At 41.1% G+C, this 18,741-nt stretch overlaps 1 protein-coding gene across 2 annotated transcripts in view; it reads right to left on the bottom strand.

The window, feature by feature from the left end:
* Positions 1–4,685: 4,685 nt before the first annotated feature.
* The window catches only part of atp1a2a (ATPase Na+/K+ transporting subunit alpha 2a), a 40,914-nt gene continuing 26,858 nt past the window's right edge, over positions 4,686–18,741 (bottom strand). For both annotated transcript variants that reach the window (XM_027288516.1, XM_027288510.1), the window contains exons 15-25: positions 18,048–18,223; positions 15,763–15,899; positions 14,596–14,746; positions 13,662–13,830; positions 12,299–12,453; positions 10,092–10,215; positions 7,824–7,969; positions 7,607–7,737; positions 7,318–7,419; positions 6,988–7,079; positions 4,686–5,071 (exon numbers count right to left, since the gene is read on the bottom strand). In XM_027288516.1, coding sequence (XP_027144317.1) covers positions 5,043–5,071; positions 6,988–7,079; positions 7,318–7,419; positions 7,607–7,737; positions 7,824–7,969; positions 10,092–10,215; positions 12,299–12,453; positions 13,662–13,830; positions 14,596–14,746; positions 15,763–15,899; positions 18,048–18,223 — 1,412 coding nt within the window. In that variant the 3' untranslated portion in view covers positions 4,686–5,042. The remainder of the gene's footprint in view (positions 5,072–6,987; positions 7,080–7,317; positions 7,420–7,606; positions 7,738–7,823; positions 7,970–10,091; positions 10,216–12,298; positions 12,454–13,661; positions 13,831–14,595; positions 14,747–15,762; positions 15,900–18,047; positions 18,224–18,741) is intronic.

Below are 18,741 nucleotides of genomic sequence, written 5' to 3'. Positions count from 1 at the left end.
TAAGAATTGTCACAGCACTTATTGCTGCACTAACGCTTTCTTACCGCACGGTACCGTGATTGTTCCCTTCTCTGTAAGTCGCTTTGGATAAAAGCATCAGCTAAATGTAAATATCGATAGATGTGCTTATTATTTCTTTGACCACACACGACTGAGATGGTAGAACCAGCTCATGTTGGCATTTTTGCATTTTAAAATAACTTTGGTTATGAAACTATCTGCTGAACTAATCAATACTAATAACTTAAGCAAGTTGTGTTCTTGGAGGGGAAGAAGAATTGGAGGCATGCTCCCCTTGTATGTCAACCATCAACAATGAGTATTGTAAGTATGACTTATATTTAATCATTCTACTGTCCTGTCATGTTTACCTTACTGAAGATGAGCCTTACTGTGATTGTTATGTTTTGCACACGTATTATTTGTTGTGGTGTTGATAATTTCTCTCTAAAAATTAATAAACAGCTCTAAACTAACGCAAAGCAATACAAATGTAACCACTACTAGTACAAAAAGCCAAAACAGCCAAGCATTTCCATCACTGTAGGGTACGGGAGGGCTTTGAGAATTTTAGATTATTTTCAAATTTGTGCCTTGGTATAACATTTGAAATGGTTGGCCCCGTCCTCCACACGTGACTTTGTGTATACTTGCTCAGTCAGCTCTTTTAGATCCTCAGAATATCCTCTGTACCAGTTGTACCGTAGCATTTCGTCGCTCTGCATTTGGGCGATCAGCCTTCTCTGTGAAACCACAACCCAGTGACGATATAAAGAGCTGCAGCTCCATCAGACATTTCAAACCAAAGGAAAAGTCTCAGCTCTGCAGCCACTGACACTGTGGTGTGTGTTATGTGCTATTGTGTGTAACTTTGTATTTGTGTTTTTTGCTTTGTAGTGTTGTTATTGTGCTGTAATATGTTTGAATTGGTGCAGTACACAAAGGTAATGGTTATGTTTAATCATTTACATGCTCCACGGAATGAATTAATAAACACATTTCTTTATCCATGATTAACAGCAGCTCACATTTTATTTGGATATTTATGTATTTAAAAAATCTGCATTATTTATACTTTTTATTAGCAGTGGGAAACTTTCTTCTTTCTTTCTTTCTTTCTTTCTTTCTTCTTTCTTTCTTTCTTCTTTCTTTTTTCTTTCTTTTCTTTCTTTCTTTTCTTTTCTTTCTTTCTTTCTTTTTTCTTTTCTTTTCTTCTTTTCTTTCTTTCTTTCTTTCTTTTCTTTTTCTTTCTTTCTTGCTTATCTTGTCCTCTCTATATAGGTGTAACGAGTCTGTGTGACCTCATAGTATTCCCCTTACAGGGTTGAGTGAATTTCCTGGGGTGCAATTCCCCAGGTGGCGTTGTTGGACAAATCCCCTCCCTCTTTTACCACGTCTCGCCACATAAGTAATAAATAATGCAGATTTTTTAAATACATAAATATCCAAATAAAATGTGAGCTGCTGTTAATCATGGATAAAGAAATGTGTTTATTTAATTCATTCAGTGGGAGCATGTACAGTATTAAACATGAACCATTACATTTGATGTACTGCACCAGTTCAAACATATTACAGCACAATAACAAACAGTACAAAGCAAAAAACACAAAATACAAAGTTACACACAATAGCACATAACACACACACACAGTGTCAGTGGCTGCAGAGCTGAGACTTTTTCCTTTGGTTTGAAATGTTCTGATGGACCTGCAGCTCTTCATATCGTCACTGAGTTGTGGCTTTCACAGAGAAGGCTGATCGCCCAAATGCAGAGCGACGAAATGCTACGGTACAGTCTGGTACAGAGGATATTCTGGAGGATCTAATAGAGCTGATTGAGCGAGTATACACAAAGCCACGTAGTGGAGGAGGGGCCAAACCATTTCAAATGTTATAAACAAGGCACAAATTTGAAAATAATCTAAAATTCACAAAGCTCCAGTACCCTACAGTGATGGAAATGCATTGGCTTTTTGTCTTTTTGTACTAGTAGTGGTTACATTTTTATTGCTTTGCATTAGTTCAGAGCTGTTTATTAATTTTTAGAGGAAAATATCACACCACAACAAATAATACGTGTGCAAAACATAACAATCACAGTAAGGCTCATCTTCAGTAAGGTAAACATGACAGGGCAGTAGAATGAGATATTTGGCACAGCCCAAAATATAAGTCATACTTACAGTACTCATTTGTTGATGGTTGACATACAAGGGGAGCATGCCTCCAATTCTTCTTCCCCTCTAAGAACACAACCTGCTTAAGTTATTAGTATTGATTAGTTCAGCAGATAGTTTCATAACCAAAGTTATTTTAAAATGCAAAAATGCCAACATGAGCTGGTTCTACCATCTCAGTCGTGTGTGGTCAAAGAAATAATAAGCACATCTATCGATATTTACATTTAGCTGATGCTTTTATCCAAAGCGACTTACAGAGAAGGGAACAATCACGGTACCGTGCGGTAAGAAAGCGTTAGTGCAGCAATAAGTGCTGTGACAATTCTTATATTATGTTATATTTAACATGTATAGTTGTTGGTAGTTCTTGGAGAGAAGGTACTCACTGAAGAGCTGGAGGTCTTCAGGAGTTTTTTTTAAAGGTAGAGAGGTACGCCCCTGCTCTGGTAGGAACTGGTCGTGCGGGGAACGAGAAAAGTTTGGATTGCCATGAACAAACAGGCGGGAGAGCCAGGTGTCGTTCATTGGAGGGTGTTAGGTAGGTAGGTGCAGTACTGGAGACAACTTTGTAGGCAAGCATTAGCGATTTGAATTTAATGCAGTGGAGCTCGATGAGCCGCGGGGCGACATGTGGCCTGATATTGACAATAATTGGTGGTTGGTTGAAGCCCTAGTTGAGTTCATCTATGAAAACCAAGCCCATAAATATCTATAAAGGAATTGCAAAATGAAATGATGCGACACAGTGCAAAATTAATTACGAGGAAACAACACACAAGGGTCTGACAAAATGAGAAAAAGTTGAGTGATGAAAGTTGATTAGACATAATCTAAACTATTAACTGCACCACCAACCTAAAAGACCCCAAGAGAAAAGCCATAAAACTCAAAGACTGAACCACAATCTTTTAGTATCCTGCACACTTTAAGCAACAATAAAATGTTGGACGCTGAGAAAATTTAAGCTCCTTATAAACACTGTGAGGAAAAATCAATGCATACAACAGGTATTTTAAGTATTGCAAAGAGCCAAACACACAATCACACATCTACATACACACTCAGACAGACAGCAAACAGGTAGTAAGGTTAATGATGCCCAGAAGCAGCCCCAGACTGGGCTCCCAATGGTGTGTTCCGATATTAATGTTGCATAAAGTATTAGAAGAGACCATGTAGCAGTCAACCTAGACAAGGTTTAGGTTAACTATATGAGAGTTGAAACCTCTTTTAGTGTTAGAATAGTTCTGACACTCCCTTTGATTTCATATTTAAAGATTTCTTTTTTAATATATACCTTCAGCAAATAGCTGAAATGAGAAACTTGGTAGGAAATTCTTTTGCTGCCGGCTGATTTTTCCTTGACTTTTTCGACAGTAAGGTAACGAGAGTCCAGTGAGTAGAAGACATGAGGACATGCATAATGGATGATGAGATCAGGAAGGTATGAGCACAGGAAGAGCCTGAATGACACCGGATTTTATTTTTAGGGTTTAAAAATCAGATAATGTATATATCGGATGATGGTTTGATGAGAATACTGAAGAATGACCGACATATGTCATCAAGAAGGTCTTGTTATATTTGAAAGACAACTTCATTCTGGTGAACAAACCATGTAACGACAAGAAGTTTCCAAATTATCTCAGTCTTGAGCAATTTAGTACGAGAATAATTTGTTATTGTACTCATCGGCTGACTGCTGTGACTGATAGATCTGTCATAGTGGTGTTCAGGTGGTGCTCTGGGTGGCCATGACAGTATATTTAAGTGAATTGTTACACATGTGGCACACGGCAAGTTCTAAAGATATTTGACCGTAGGTTGGTAACAGATGATGTTTTTATTTTGAAAGCTAAACTACTGACTATCAATGTTGAGTTTTTTGGCCTTTAGAAAGTTTTTTAAAGTGACAGAACAGAAGATTCAAAGCGCCTACAATGAAGCACATGAAGCACCACCTATCTTTCCTATCTTGCTCAGTGTAATTGTTCTTTTTGTACATCTTTGTACATTAATGGTTGCAGACTTTCTCTATGTAATTCATTTGCCAAAAAACAGAGTCAAAACTAGTCAAAACTAATATTTACTTATTATGATAATGGTTATTGTGAATTCTTTTGGCTACGATAATCAAAAATCTGATATTGCGACAGCCCTACTGTGTTAATAAACTAATACCAACTTATATATATATATCTGCCTGTGTTTGTTAATCTGTAGCACTGTGTAGCATTAACTGATGCACTCACTGTACATACAAAGCCAAATCTGGTTTGAATTTGCAGCCAATAAGGCTGTGGTGTGATTAGAAATGCCTGACAATGTTTAACTTCATGTGGGTAATTAGTGGTAAATAATATGTGGTTTGGAAAATATCATTATCATTGTTGTTGCTACATATTAAAACTGAACAGATTAAGGTCTAACCATCAATTGAAAGGATCGCTGTGCAATAAAAAAATGATAGTGACCACAAAAATCAATGAAGAGCAATTAAAAGAATATGTTGGAATACATTTTATTTGGTACATTTCACATGATGAATGGTATTTTGTATTCCTCTGCAGGCCAAGAGGGCCACAGTACATCACTTTGGTAAGAGTTATTGTAAGGCACATAGGTGTACGTTACCATTGTTCTGCTGGAAATGTTTTCTGAGAAAACAAAAAGGAAAAAACTGAAAGCACAATCAAAAGCTTATTTTCAGCAGGATTTTTTATGATAATCAGATTTGTGAACTGATCCATGCAATAGTACAACTGACAGACACACACACACACACTTTCTACCCTCACAGGCACAAACAGACACTCACACACTCACAGACACACGATTCAAATTGACATTTTCTGAATGTTAATAATATGTCTCCTGCTCCACCCAACCTGGAAAAGAGAGAGAGAGAGAGACAGAGAGAGGGAGAGAAAGAAAGGGGGGAAAGTGTCAAGGCCCGAAATGACAGGCGAGCAGTTTTCATAATATCCTTTTGTATCACTCTATTTGTATTCATCTCATTGCCTTTGTCTCTGTACATTTCCAAATGAATCCTCTTATAACTCCTAAGACTCTGATCAGCAGCCCGTGACACACAGATTAACAGAAATGATTAACTGTCACGATAAATTGTATTTGTCTCCCCATGTCTTGCCCCTCTCAGCTGAAACGCAGCAGCGGTGAACAGATTTTGAGCTATTGTAGTGTGTCCGTATCATGTGTATGATCTTCAGGGCATATCTCAAGAGTCTTCATCAGCCTGCTTTAATTTCCTCTCTCATCATTCGCTCCTTTGCATTGGTGTTTGACAGGTCTGCGTCCTCGTGCACGTTTAACATATGTTCACGGTAAAGCTCGCCGCCCACATCTTACATGTTGCTTAAAGATTTTTATCTTCAGGCCAAAACGAAGAAGTCTCCTAATGTTTTTACAGCGAGCTTCCGATCATATCTCTTCAGCGGTTCCATAAACAAAATTAGAAGTGGCTTCTGTTTCCACCTCTTGTCTGTTTAGTCGCAAGATACATTAAAGGACTTTGAGTGCAGATGCAGCCCGTGGCCCCAGAATGAGATCAGATTAGATTTCGGTGGCGATGTCTGATTGTCGCCGTTTTTATGCTCCATTTATCAAATGGTGTTCCCAAGCAAACAGCCAGAAAGCAGTTCATTTATGCGCTACTTTGTCGAAAATCAGACCAGGAAGACAAACAGTAATCAGTCAAGTGTTGTGGAGGCTGGAGGACTGTTCATCACTGAGTGGCTTACTGCATGCCTGATGGTTTACAGCTGCATTGCTACGGGTTCGACCTAAAGTCTCTTTTGTTTTGGTTGAAGCTAGGGTTAATAATAGCTTTTAAAATGATTGCAGTCCTTACTTTAAAATACATGTAAAAAAAAAAATGGCAATGGCCATATTTAAATCCGACAGAAAAACTATGTAAATTGCGAAATTTGCATCACGCACTTCCAAAACAAAGACAGAAAGAAAGAAAGAAAACATTGACATTTTTCAACATGACAGCTGGCAAAACCGTGTTTTCAAAGCCACGTTTGCAAAACGACACAAAACTAAAGCTTACATCCTTTGTCATCAGTAATCATCTATAATTGCTACCAACATTGTTTTGTAAAATTGGTACTTGTGCGTTCCTATTTGAACTCAAAACAGTTCAAAGTTATTTTTATATTTATATCTTTTCTTTCTTATTTTGTGCTCATTTGAACCGACATTGAACTTGAGCTTCCTGCATGTCAACAACTGTCAAACGCTTGCTGGGATCCCTTCAGGTCAGATCAACCGAGCAGAGCTTTGGCGACTTTGTCAATCAGTGTGTCCTTAAAGGGTTGGACAGTCGGGGCGGTGTTTAGCTCAGTTGGCAGAGCAGCCGCCCCGTGTGCGAAGGCTCAGTCCTTGCTGCGGAAGCCCAGGCTTTAAATCCGACCTGTGGCTCCTTCCTGCATGTCATTCCCCATCTCTCTCTCCCCACATACCTGTCACTCTTCAGCGGTCTCTTTCAAAATAAAACGCATGAAAAGGCCAAAAAAAGATAATCTAAAAAAAAAAAAAAGAGTTGGGCACTCTACTCTTTTAGCAAGTGTTATTTCTTTTTTTTTACAAGGACAGTAGGAAGGTTGAGAGAGGACGGCAGAAAAAAGGTCTTGATAGAAAATAGCACATGTGGCTTCTGAGATAGGAGTGTCAATCACTGTGCCATCACATGCCAATTTTTTTTTCTTTCTTACAGCTTATTAACAAGACAAAGAAGGTTGAAACCTTTTAATCTTGCTTTCTCTTAATAACTGCTTACCTCCAGGGCTCCTCCTCAGTATGAATTTACGGACCTCATCATAAATGAAGATGAGTAGACTGTATGGGAAGGCGCAGAACCACCACAGGGTCCTGAGAGAGACGGAAAAAGAACATAACAGGGCAGGGAGGTGGGGGTGAATACAGTAGCAGTCAGTCACAGGCAAACTGTTAAAGTCATAGCAGTCATTTCTGAATATTAAAGGATAACAACGTGGTGTTTAAGAAGATCGCAGACTTAAAGCGGAGAGTGACAGGCTAATGGCAGACTATTAGGTCTTTAAGAGGGTTATTTTTCGCTTCAGTGGAGATATGCATATGCAGAGCGTACTTCAGGGGGTACATGCGCAAGGCAACGTCCATTCCAGGGCAGTAGGAGAGGAAGGCAGCCAGAGCGGTCTCAACAAACAGACCGAAGATCAGGATTCTGTTCCTGTTGGGCAGAAAATAAGAATTACATCAGAGAGAGGAAAAGGTTTAGTCAATGAAAACAGAAATGTTTAAAAATGTTACAGTCGCAAATTATTGACCGTAAAGGCGAATCCGCCTTTTTATCTACTTTCATTCAGGCCTTCATTTCACACCCTTCTAACCACCTTTTAACACCGGCCCTCACTTACTTCATGCCCTGCTGGAAGAGGGAGTTCCTCCTGGTCTTGCAGATGATAAGGTCGGCCCACTGGACGACCACGATGCTGACAAAGAAGCTGGTGTGGCAGGTGAATTCAACGATCTTCCTCTGCTCATAGGTCTGCCAGGTTAAAACACACGTTATGCATATATTTATTATATATGAGTTATATTTTTAGGGTGTTTGTCTTTGTTCTCGCTCCTTACCCATTGCTGCCCGTAGCTGTCCTCCAGGTCGTTGACCTCGCGGTCGTCCCAGTTGATTCGGATCCCCAGCAGGGTCTTTGGGAGGAAGCCGTTCTCAACCAAAATCACAAAGTAGGTGAAAAATCCACCAAGAGCCTGAATCATTCCTGGAAACAAAAAAAGAGTGCACAGGATCAATGCCACAGCATCCATATATACTCAGTATATAGATGGATGGATGGATGGATGGATGGATGGATGGATGGATGGATGGATGGATGGATGGATGGATAGGTGGATGGATGGATGGATGGATGGATGGATGGATAGGTGGATAGGTGGATGGATGGATGGATGGATGGATGATGTATGGATGTATGGATGGATAGATGGATGGATATATGGATGGATGGATAGATGTATGGATGTATGGATGGATGGATGGATGGATGGCGTGCCAAAATAAGTACATTTTGTTGGGTCAAAAGTTTGCCTGGCCAAAAAACACTGACTACAAAGAGTTTTGTTCAGTTACTGTTACAAAGTTTTTCCATTATTAAGCTGATAACTGCATTGTAGCTTCCATCCATCCATTTTTCACAACCGCTTATCCTTATCAGGGTCACAAGGGACTGGAGACAACCCCAGCATTAGGCAATGACATTGGGCGAGAGGCGGGGTACACCCTGGGACTGGTTGCTAGTTCATCACAGGGCTGACACATAGAGACAAACAACCAGTCGCCCTCACATTCGCACCTACAGGCGATTTACAGTGACCAATTAACCTGCATGTCTTTGGACTGTGGGAGGAAGCTGGAGTACAGAGAAAGAGCCCACACAGACACCAGTCAGGGGTTTGAACCAGGAACACTCATTTCTCAAAATATAAAGGTGACTAAAAATAGCATCCATATTTTCAGTTTCATGCCTGGTTGCCACTTTTAAAAAGTTAATGTTGAGCCCCGATGCCATTGGATTAGAGTTTTTACTCAGCTGTTATAGTGTAGCAACAAAGGCAATGTTTTCACAGAACGAGTAGGAAAATAACAGACTTACTTGTCATTAGATAAAAGCTGTTTTGACAAAGAGGAGCACTAATAATACAGATGGTCCAATATTTTTGTAGCATTATTTACAGGATTTCTAGAGAAATATGACAAATAAACTGACATTGCATTCAGCCTCCGTCCACCTGGTGTTTTTCCTCTTAATGCCGTTTCAAAGCAGTGATTAAATCTTCCTCCCTCTGTCCTCCACAATGTTGCCGTTTTATAAGTAAATGGCTTCAGACAGCTGAGGACGGCAATAAAAGCCGATAGTGAGTTTTAATTCCATGTTGGAAAATTTGTTTTGTCAGAGTGGGCGTAACGTTTTCAACATGATGGACATCTTATTTCAGAGCTTAAGTCTTCGCATAAACCAAACCTGCACGAGTACCGATCAAAGGTTGAGACTATGCTTATCAATCATCTCATTCACCATGTTGCTACATTTAAACCAGGTCAGAGTCTCTGCTGAGAGGTGTCAACACCATTTGTCTCGCCGATAAGAAACGCCGGTTGCATCTGTATTTTCTGCATGCTGTTGCTTCCGACTTCTCCTGGTTATAAATTTCACTCCACTGTCGCGTTCACTCTTTGTCACTCTCGATCATATCATCAGCGTAGATGCTTCGGGACTTGAGGACTTGTAATGTCGGAGCAGTGGCTTGTAAATGTGATTTGATGTGACCTGCAAAAGTTTTTGCCTCGGCGGTACTCGTCTTGGAAGAATTATGGGAGCTGATGAGAGACGCCCGGGCTGTTTTGAGCATGTTCGGCTTTAAATTGTCATCCAATGAAGCCCTGTCATATTTTGACCTATTTAACAGCCTATGAAATTGGGCCACCCTTTGATTTTCACTATTCCCAAACCATATAAAACCAGAGATAAAAAGCATGCATTCAAGTGAGGCTCCAACTAGTGAAACATGACCAAGATTAAGTAGAAAATAGTTGCACTCTCCACTCTCAATTTGCTGTAAATGTCACAACAATTAGAAGAAAATTGTGGCACTCATTCCTGAGTGTCTGCTCACCTCTAGATCTATTTTATTTCACTGTACGCACCTAAACATTTACAAAGGCAGTAAGAAATGCCAGAAATTCTGGTAAATGTCAATATATAATGTTTTTATGTCTGCTGTGATGTTTATTATAACCATAACTTTACTACAAAAGGGCTGTCAGAGTGATTCAGGTTTAAGAGCTCTGGCACAAAGAGGTTATGGGGCACGAGTTGGACAAACCTATCTGTCCGTAGGCCATGCTGATGAGGCGCTCGTTGACCAGCTTGTCCGTTTTGGGGTTCCTCGGCTGGCGTTTCATGATGTCGCTCTCGGCTGTCTCGTAAGCCAATGAGATAGCTGGAACCTGGAGAGGGAAATGGGAGGATGGCAGAGAATTAGCTCACTTCATGCACCTTGTACAAAAAAAAATGTGCAGGAATTTGTCTTCGTGGCAACAGTACAAAGGCGCGATGACAGTGCCAGACACGGGGTACCCGAGACATATCACTATTAATGTAATTCAGCATTCAATCACCGTGCGGAAGGAGAAAAGACAGAAAAAGGGCAAGGAGAGGCAGAAAAGAAGCGGTGACAATGACAGAGAGAGAGGCGGCAGGAGGAGACAAGAGGAGACTGATAGTGAATTTCAAGACTCTCATAAAACAGGAAGGTAGAAAAGGTCCATGTAATAAAGATCTTATATTGGCTGGTTCTAGCAGGTAAGCAACAGAGCAATATGTGTGACTTAAGGCGGGATATCTCTGAGACTTAGGTGGGATTTGAGGCGGGGGCTTGGCACAGTATGAAACTGAACACAAGCTCTGTGATCTACAAATCCAGTTTGTTTTGGCGTTATACTCCCCTGACCCACAGCAGTCGAGAGAGACAATAGGGAAAAGAGGATGTGACTCTGCCTGGCATCGATTTTTCTTTTTTTTTGGGAGCACCTTTGAAACTGTTTCTTTCTGTGATTGTGTGCAACATCCAAATTCCAGTCTTGGAGCATTCTTAAGAGTGCCACGTCCTGCTCTGATAAACATCTTTTGCAGCCATCCTTTTTCCACATGGCAGTGCTCGCTAAAAATAATCATAGCAGACTCCAAGTGCTGCTTGTCACTGCTAAATCTCAGTAGAGCCCTCAAGCCTGTTGCCTGGAGTTGAACTAAGCTGTTAACAAGCTGTTAACAACCTCACCAGCAGACATGGGAAATTTGTAATTTTACTTGTGTACTGTACTATAAACACTTTTCAGGTACTTTATTGAATATTTCAATATTTCCATTTTAGGGTCTTCAAAAGCAGACGTCCAGCTGTTCGCTCCACCGGTGGTTATTAAACGCATGCAGACTTATTTTGAAGAGAACGTTTTTTTTATATATATGCAAAGCAGGTGCAAAAATTAGGTGCTTTTTAAATTTCAATCATCGCTTCTTTAAAAAGACATCCAGCCGATGAAGAGTTGCAAATATCCCTGTGATCTCAGACAGTTCAATAAATATTTGTCAACATGAAGAAATCACGTCATGAATAGAAGTTCATGTCTGATGTCTAACTGCTCTATTAACATATAACCTGTGGAGGCAGTCAAATATGAGGCCACTATAGTCCGCCTACCATTTCAAGAAATGTTTGCCCTTGGCTCACTGAGATGTATAAGAACCAGGTTCAGCTGGTGGCGGAGAGCAGGAAAAATTAAAGTTAAAGTAATAAACACGAGTGAACAAGTCCTTTTGAATATATTCATCCTGTGCTTCCTTTCTTTTGCAATGATGGATTACGCCCCTCAGGCAAGCAGCGTGCCAGCAGCTCTTTTTGTTGCTGCTGGAGAGACTGGCATCTGGAAACGGCAGAGCTGTGAAATGTAAATCTGTATGTGAGCGTCACCCGGTTCTTTGTTCTGCTTGAACAAATGGACGTCGGCAGTCAGCCAAAAGCGAATTTCTCCCGCCGAGAGAACGAGCAAATTAAACCGGAGTTTTGTTCTTTTTTTTTTTTACCTTCAGGCGTTCATATTTGACACAAGTATTAACGCGGGCTTCCTTAATGTCACCTTTAGGTTGTCTGCAGCTATGCAACATGCTAATAATCAGCATCACTTAATAGGAAGAATCACTTAAATTAGCCAGCGATCGGCTTTCAGCACTGAGAGTGCTCTGGAATATGACCCGGTAAATGAGATACATTTAAAAGCTTGTGTTGTCACGATCTGTAAATTGAATATGAAGAGAAAGCAGCATCCAAAAAGGTCAGGGGGAAAAGAAGCAAGATGTGTTCAAGGATTACAACAGAGGCTTGGCAGCAGTCTATGCATCCATTCAGTGCTCATCTTTTAGACGTTTAGTCAAAACATTCGATCGACGTAATGAGATAATGAAGGAAAGCTATTGTTAGTGAGACTGGAGCGACTGAACAAAGGGAGTTCGTCCTCCCCCCCCACCACCTCTCACCATGTCAGTGCCCAGGTCGATGCAGAGGATGGTGACAGTTCCCAGCGGAAGAGGAACGCTCGCAATGATGAAGAGGAGGAAGGGCGAGATCTCTGGGATGTTACTGGTCAGGGTGTACGCGATGGACTTCTTCAGGTTGTCAAAGATGAGACGGCCTGCAGCGAAACAGAAACACATGAAAGTAAAATGGGTCCCTGCACAGATGCTAGATTCGTGTACATAGATATATTATTAATACCGGGGATATGTGAGTAGATTTCGGATGGCATATTGATCACACACTACCACAGTACAGTTTGAATATAGTCTTCTGGCTGCTTTGTCAGCATGTTCACATCACTGATATTAGCAACCCCCTACTTAAGATGATATACGGATCTTCTGAGGCAAGCCTGAAGTCAAATCATACGTCTGTCAGAGTAATTCTCAAGACCAGTCCTGGAGGCCAAAGCCATGTCACATTCACAAGTCTTAAATAAGAAAACTGTAGGCCATTATTCGGGTCTTTCGCGTCTCTGAGTGCTGACCATTACAGTAATACAACGTTTGAACCTTTTCTTTTCAAAGATGTTCAACATCGTTTTTTATCCTTTCAAATGAATCGGCAGGAAAACCCGAGTCAGAGTCATGTCAGCTGCCTTATTTCTTTATCACTGTCCTGAATTACAGGGTCAAAACTTGAGATTTGAATGTTCTCCCTTCCATAGACTCCGTGGCGCTACCCACAGGAAGGTGAACCGAAGAGTGTTGCCGGTTCCCTTACTAATCCAAAAGTGGGCAAAGACGTGAAGCGTGGGTGGGTAAGATGTGAGCTGAATGCTGCCTGATTACTTACAATCCACCTGTGACTGCACGCACCTGTCAATCAAACCATTCCTGTTCTTAATTAAGCATAACTTTAAGCCTTAACATAATTAAAAAAAGGTGAGTTATATAAAAATTCAGCCTCCGTAGAGTTGTCATGAATAGGGAAATCAGCTACAGAGACCCAAAAAAAAAAAAGGTTTTTTTTTTCATCCAGGCGGTGAACATGTTTTAATTATTATGGAGATTCACTGGAGACTCATTCCTGGAACCAGACTTATGTGGATGTTTGGGGAACTGCAGGTTTTGGCACTGCCATGTTGGCCGTGGAGGTTGTCGCTTGGAAAACTCGAATCTTTAGGAAGTCAAGTCTTGGCATTCTAATTTATTTTCAAGTATTTATTAAAAAATAATCTTCAGTCTCTATTGCTACATGACAAAAGCCAATTTTAAATTCCCCCTTTGTTTCTCTGACTTTCCTTTTCTTTCTATCTTCACTCCTCTCTCCATATCACTTCTTTTATTCTTCCGTCACCCTCCACTCTCCACACACACTCACCCTCTTCTACCCCGGTGACGATGGAGGCAAAGTTGTCATCCAGCAGGATCATGTCAGCCGCCTGCTTGGACACATCAGAGCCCGCGATCCCCATGGCAACGCCGATGTCGGCTTTCTTCAGGGCCGGAGAGTCGTTCACGCCGTCACCCGTCACCGCCACGATAGCCCCCTGCAACCCCCCCGACGAGGTCCGGCGAACACAAAGTGTCAAGAAGAGAAAGATAAGTACCAAGATTTAAGCTTTCTCTCTCTCTCTCTCCTCTTCCCTCTCCTCCCCCCCTTCCCATTCTGTCTTAATAATGTCTTTTCAAAGCAGCTCTGGGGAGATTAAATGAAAAATGGAATTGAGTTGCAATCATTCAGTCACACGGAGGGAGAGTGAGTGAGTCAGGGTGAATTGTAGCATGACCTCAATATATGGGTACGTGTACGAGTGAATACACACTTCTACATTCCACATTTCACACATAGGAACTGATTACATGCATTAAAGTAAAGATATAGTTTGGTATACAGTTAATCATATACCACACGTACACACACACGTATTCAACCACTCACATATGGACTTCCATGGAATGCACACACACACACACACACATGCACAAAAGCTTTTATTCATCCATTCAACCACCTGCACTTTCAAATGGCCAAACACACACACACACACACAACAGTTACACGCACAGCAAACTGTATTCAGCCTTAAGTGGCGAGGACACACACACACACACACACACTCACATACACACTCCTGTATTCAACTGAGTCCCCACACTCGGACACATTCAAGCATTCATCCAGACTTTATCACAAACACACACACACACGCTTACATTCAACCCTATGCACACATGTCGCTATTCAGCTGTACGTCCTCACACACACACACACACACACACACACACACACACACACACTCTTATCCATTGACCTGTCTCTGGCAGCCCTCCACGATGATGAGCTTCTGCTGAGGAGAGGTGCGAGCGAACACTATCTCAGTGTGGTTCCTCAGCAGGTCGTCCAGATACTCGTTGCTCATGTCCTTCAGGTCCGAGCCGTGCACCACACAGGCTTTGGCATCCCTGGGAAAACACACACACACACACACACACACACACACAAACACACACATAAACACCATAAGGAGTCAGTGATACCAGGGGGGAATTATGCAAAAGGAAGCATTGACATTTTCTTGGTTTCTCCTCAAGTTTGTCTTTCTGTCTTTCACACACACACACACACACACACACACACACACACACACACCAAAGGGCAGGAACCAAACGTTTTCATGCTTTCTGTCTTAAAGAGACAGTTTGCGATTTTTCAGAAATATTCACACAAATCGTTTTCCTGTAGATCCGGATGAGAAGATCGACGTCGCTCTATCTGTTCAAAATTAAACCAGAGCCAGCAGCTGCTTAGCTCAGTTTAGCTTAGCATGAAGATTATAAACAGCTGGCCCGGCTCTGTCTGAAGGTAACAAAATCCGCCTTGCCAGAACCTCTTACGCTTTAATTAATGGGTTGTTTTAATGTTTCATTTGTATTGTAAAGTATAAAAATGGTAATTTGTGGTTTTAATGAGGTGTTATGTGCCAGACTATTTCTTGGCAGAGGCCAATCCTGGAGTCTTTTCGTCCCATATCAGCTTAATACTGTCATTCTGATTTTCCATATTGTTACTTTACTATTGTTATTTCTATCTTCTGCGTGCACATGGCATCTGTTGAGTATGGGAAAGGGGATCTCTCTTCTGTTCTCCATTTTTTCCCTGTTAAATTAGCTTTTCTGTAAACAAATGAGATGCAACATGTTTATGTGTGAGCTGGTAGACAGTTCTGTCACCTTCAGACGGAGCCGGGTTAGCTGTTTCCTTCTGTTTTCAGTCTTGAAGCTGCCTCCAGCTTCATATTCTGGCAGATATGAGAGAGGCGTCGAGCTTCTCATCTAACTCTAAAATAACCATTTCTTCACACGCGACCTTTTAGGCGCACACATCCCACAGACATATCACTGCCCACGTTCTCAGACATAGTCGCAGAAATAGTTGGCACGCAGCCTAAATCTCCTCTGACACACACACACACACACACCTTGGGTTAACTTGGCTCAGAGGGATGTTCAGTCTCTCCGCGATGTCCTCAACGGTCTCGTTACCCTCGGAGATGATGCCCACACCTTTAGCGATGGCCTTGGCTGTGATTGGGTGGTCCCCCGTTACCATGATCACCTGACCGCACACAGGAGTTCCCATAAATCTCAGTATTATCGCATTAAAGCTCACTGCATCTTATCTGTATGTCATGTGTCTCAGCATGCTTGAGCTACGGTGCTGTATGGGGCCTTCCGGGTCTATAAGTCATCCGAATGTGTTGTGCAGTTACACTAAGGAAGAATGGAGCCATCAGGGGTTAAGGGTTGAAATCTGGAAGCGTACTCCAGCATGTTTGGTGTGTTTCCAAAGGAATCACACTGGGACTGCAACATAACTCAGCAGTATTAAGAGAAGTGAGCAAAAAGAAGAGCTTTGGTCGTCATAATCCACATAACCAGGCTGGTAAAACTTCCTAAAATACTTCCCTCATCCTAATCCATCAACCTCTAGTACTCCTACAACACACTAACAGTGTCATTTAACTGGTTTCAGGCAGCGTATTTTCATTTGTTATATTAGGATTCAGAGTTTAATGTTTAGTTTCACTGTCAGAAGGAAGCACAGAAGGAGTTTTTCTGACATATATTTGTTTTTTGTAATCATCCGAACAAAAGAAACTGACAGAGGCAGACGACAAAAAAGACTTAAAGACTTAAAAGGCCTCTTCTGAGTTTTTACAAAACTGTATAATCAGTTTCATTCTTTTCTTGTCTGGGATATTAACCAATAGAACTTTTGATTTTTGTGGCCAAGAAGGAAAGACAGTAAACTAAAAGTCAGATCTTTGATTTGTGAAACATGTACATGGTTCTCATGTGCAGACAGACGCACACGTTCATGAAAATCACAAGTAATAACTTATTTTTAATTCGTGCTGCAGTTTATTTTTGGTAATCCACCTGCAAGGTTTATTGTATTTCTAACAGTATAACAGCTTCTCTCTGCATATTTAACAGCTCATCTCTAGAGTATATGTGAGAATTCATGAACATAGCGTAAATGTTTTCTTTGTGCCTAAACCTTATCAACCCCTTAACCACTGTGCTGTTATATCAGGAAATTGTTGTTAAATCTCAAACAAATAAGCTTTAGAAATGTGTCGTGCTGGCATATCGCATCTGAACCTTGTATGAAAAGTTATGTAACGATGAGCTATATAAATCCACCAATATCATCACAACCTACAGTAAGACACAGGTTGAATCAAGGTGCAATAAAGATAGAGCACTATATATACACACACCACTAAAGCCTTTTTGTATTGATGCAGAGGATGGATGCACAGATCTGATAGTACTACATCCGTTATGAAGTAATTAAAGCGAGGGCATGTGCTCCAGTGTTCTCCTGGGCTGAGTTACCGCTGTGTACAGTATGTGTGAGCGTGTTCCTACGTATACCTCCACGAACAGACGATACGCTTACAGAAATTTATGTCCGATGATGATTACGTATGAGGACTTAGACTTACAGGAGAAAGTCACACAAAGAAAATGTCTCAATCCCAGTCAGATCTTAGTGAAGTCAAGAAAGACAGGGTATGAGTTAATATCGTCAAAACAAAGATGATATATTAGCAGCTGATACTTTCTCAGACAGTTCATTAGTTCTGTAGTCATTTTTAGCATAGACTCCTCATACAGTAATGTCACTCACTTCTGCCTCTAGTTCTTTTAAAGCCAATTACAGTATGTCTTTCAAAAATTCATTATCGAAAGGAAGCATGATAATTACTGTACCTGAAATTAAAAATCCCTTCCCCATATTTGTAACACTTCCCCTTGAAATGAGAGCTATTCATTCTACTCATTATCCATTTTTATCTCTGCTGGAAGTTGTTTAACCTTCCCGCGGCCCGGCTTATTACTTTTCTGGCAAAACATCTGCTCCGTGTGTATTCGCAGCTGATTATCGTTAAATGAAAAATTTGTAATAAGTGTACTGAATGTGTGTTTTGCAAGAAAAGAAACCTTTTCTACGGGAACACGCTGAGGTTCGGGCATTATCACTGAATTTGCCGTTGTCACATCAAACATTTTAGCTGTCCTCGAGATTTCTGACATTTCACTGTGCTTTTATTACTTTTTTTTGGAGGGATAAGTTGTTGTTTGGACAGTTTTGCAAATGAAAAAGACGTTTGACACCCAAATCCCTTCTCTAAATAGCCCCCAGAAAAGGCTTTCCAGGAACTACAATGAAGGTTGAACCCATGAAACCAATTACCTTGATACCAGCAGAGCGGCATTTACCCACTGCGTCAGGCACAGCGGCACGCGGCGGATCAATCATGGAGATGAGTCCCAGGAAGCAGAGCTTCTCAGTGGGGAAGTTCGTGTCGTCGCAGTCGAAGGTGAATCCTCGAGGGAACTGGGACGGAGACAGATTCAAGTGGCAGAAGCCTGCAGGAGAAGAGGGATCAGCGAGGCGATCGTTCATAACTGACCATCTTAATGTATGCTGCAGTTATTCCAAATAAAAAAAACTTGTTGTGTTTTGCTGCTTTGACACCAGGTGACGATTTATTTGACCCCCGAGGATGTTTTAAGTCCAAAACATCCAATTAACAGTGAGGATGTGCTACTGTATCTCTGCAGCTGTTTACAGTACAACACTACAAAGAAATGTAAATATGGAAAAAGAGCTCCCCGAGACACCCACAGAAAATAAATTGTCCTCTGGCTGCAGTACCCTACAGTATGCATACAAATCATTTTTAATTTTTAATCATTTTAGATGTAGAGGTTGCAGGTTGCAGGTCTGAAACTCAAATTGAATCAGACACTTTTTATTAATTAATGACCCACAGCCCCTGAAATATGCATCTCTCCTGAATCCCCACGGAGCGAGGCAAAACAAAATGCCTCAGATGAAACACCAGGCTCAGTCTCGACAGTGGAGAGAAACCTTCCACTGTCAT

This window comes from Larimichthys crocea, chromosome II (assembly GCF_000972845.2).
Source record: "Larimichthys crocea isolate SSNF chromosome II, L_crocea_2.0, whole genome shotgun sequence".
Lineage (NCBI taxonomy): Eukaryota > Metazoa > Chordata > Actinopteri > Sciaenidae > Larimichthys > Larimichthys crocea.
Note: the sequence above shows the minus strand (reverse complement) of the source record. Positions and strands in the feature narration are given on the sequence as shown.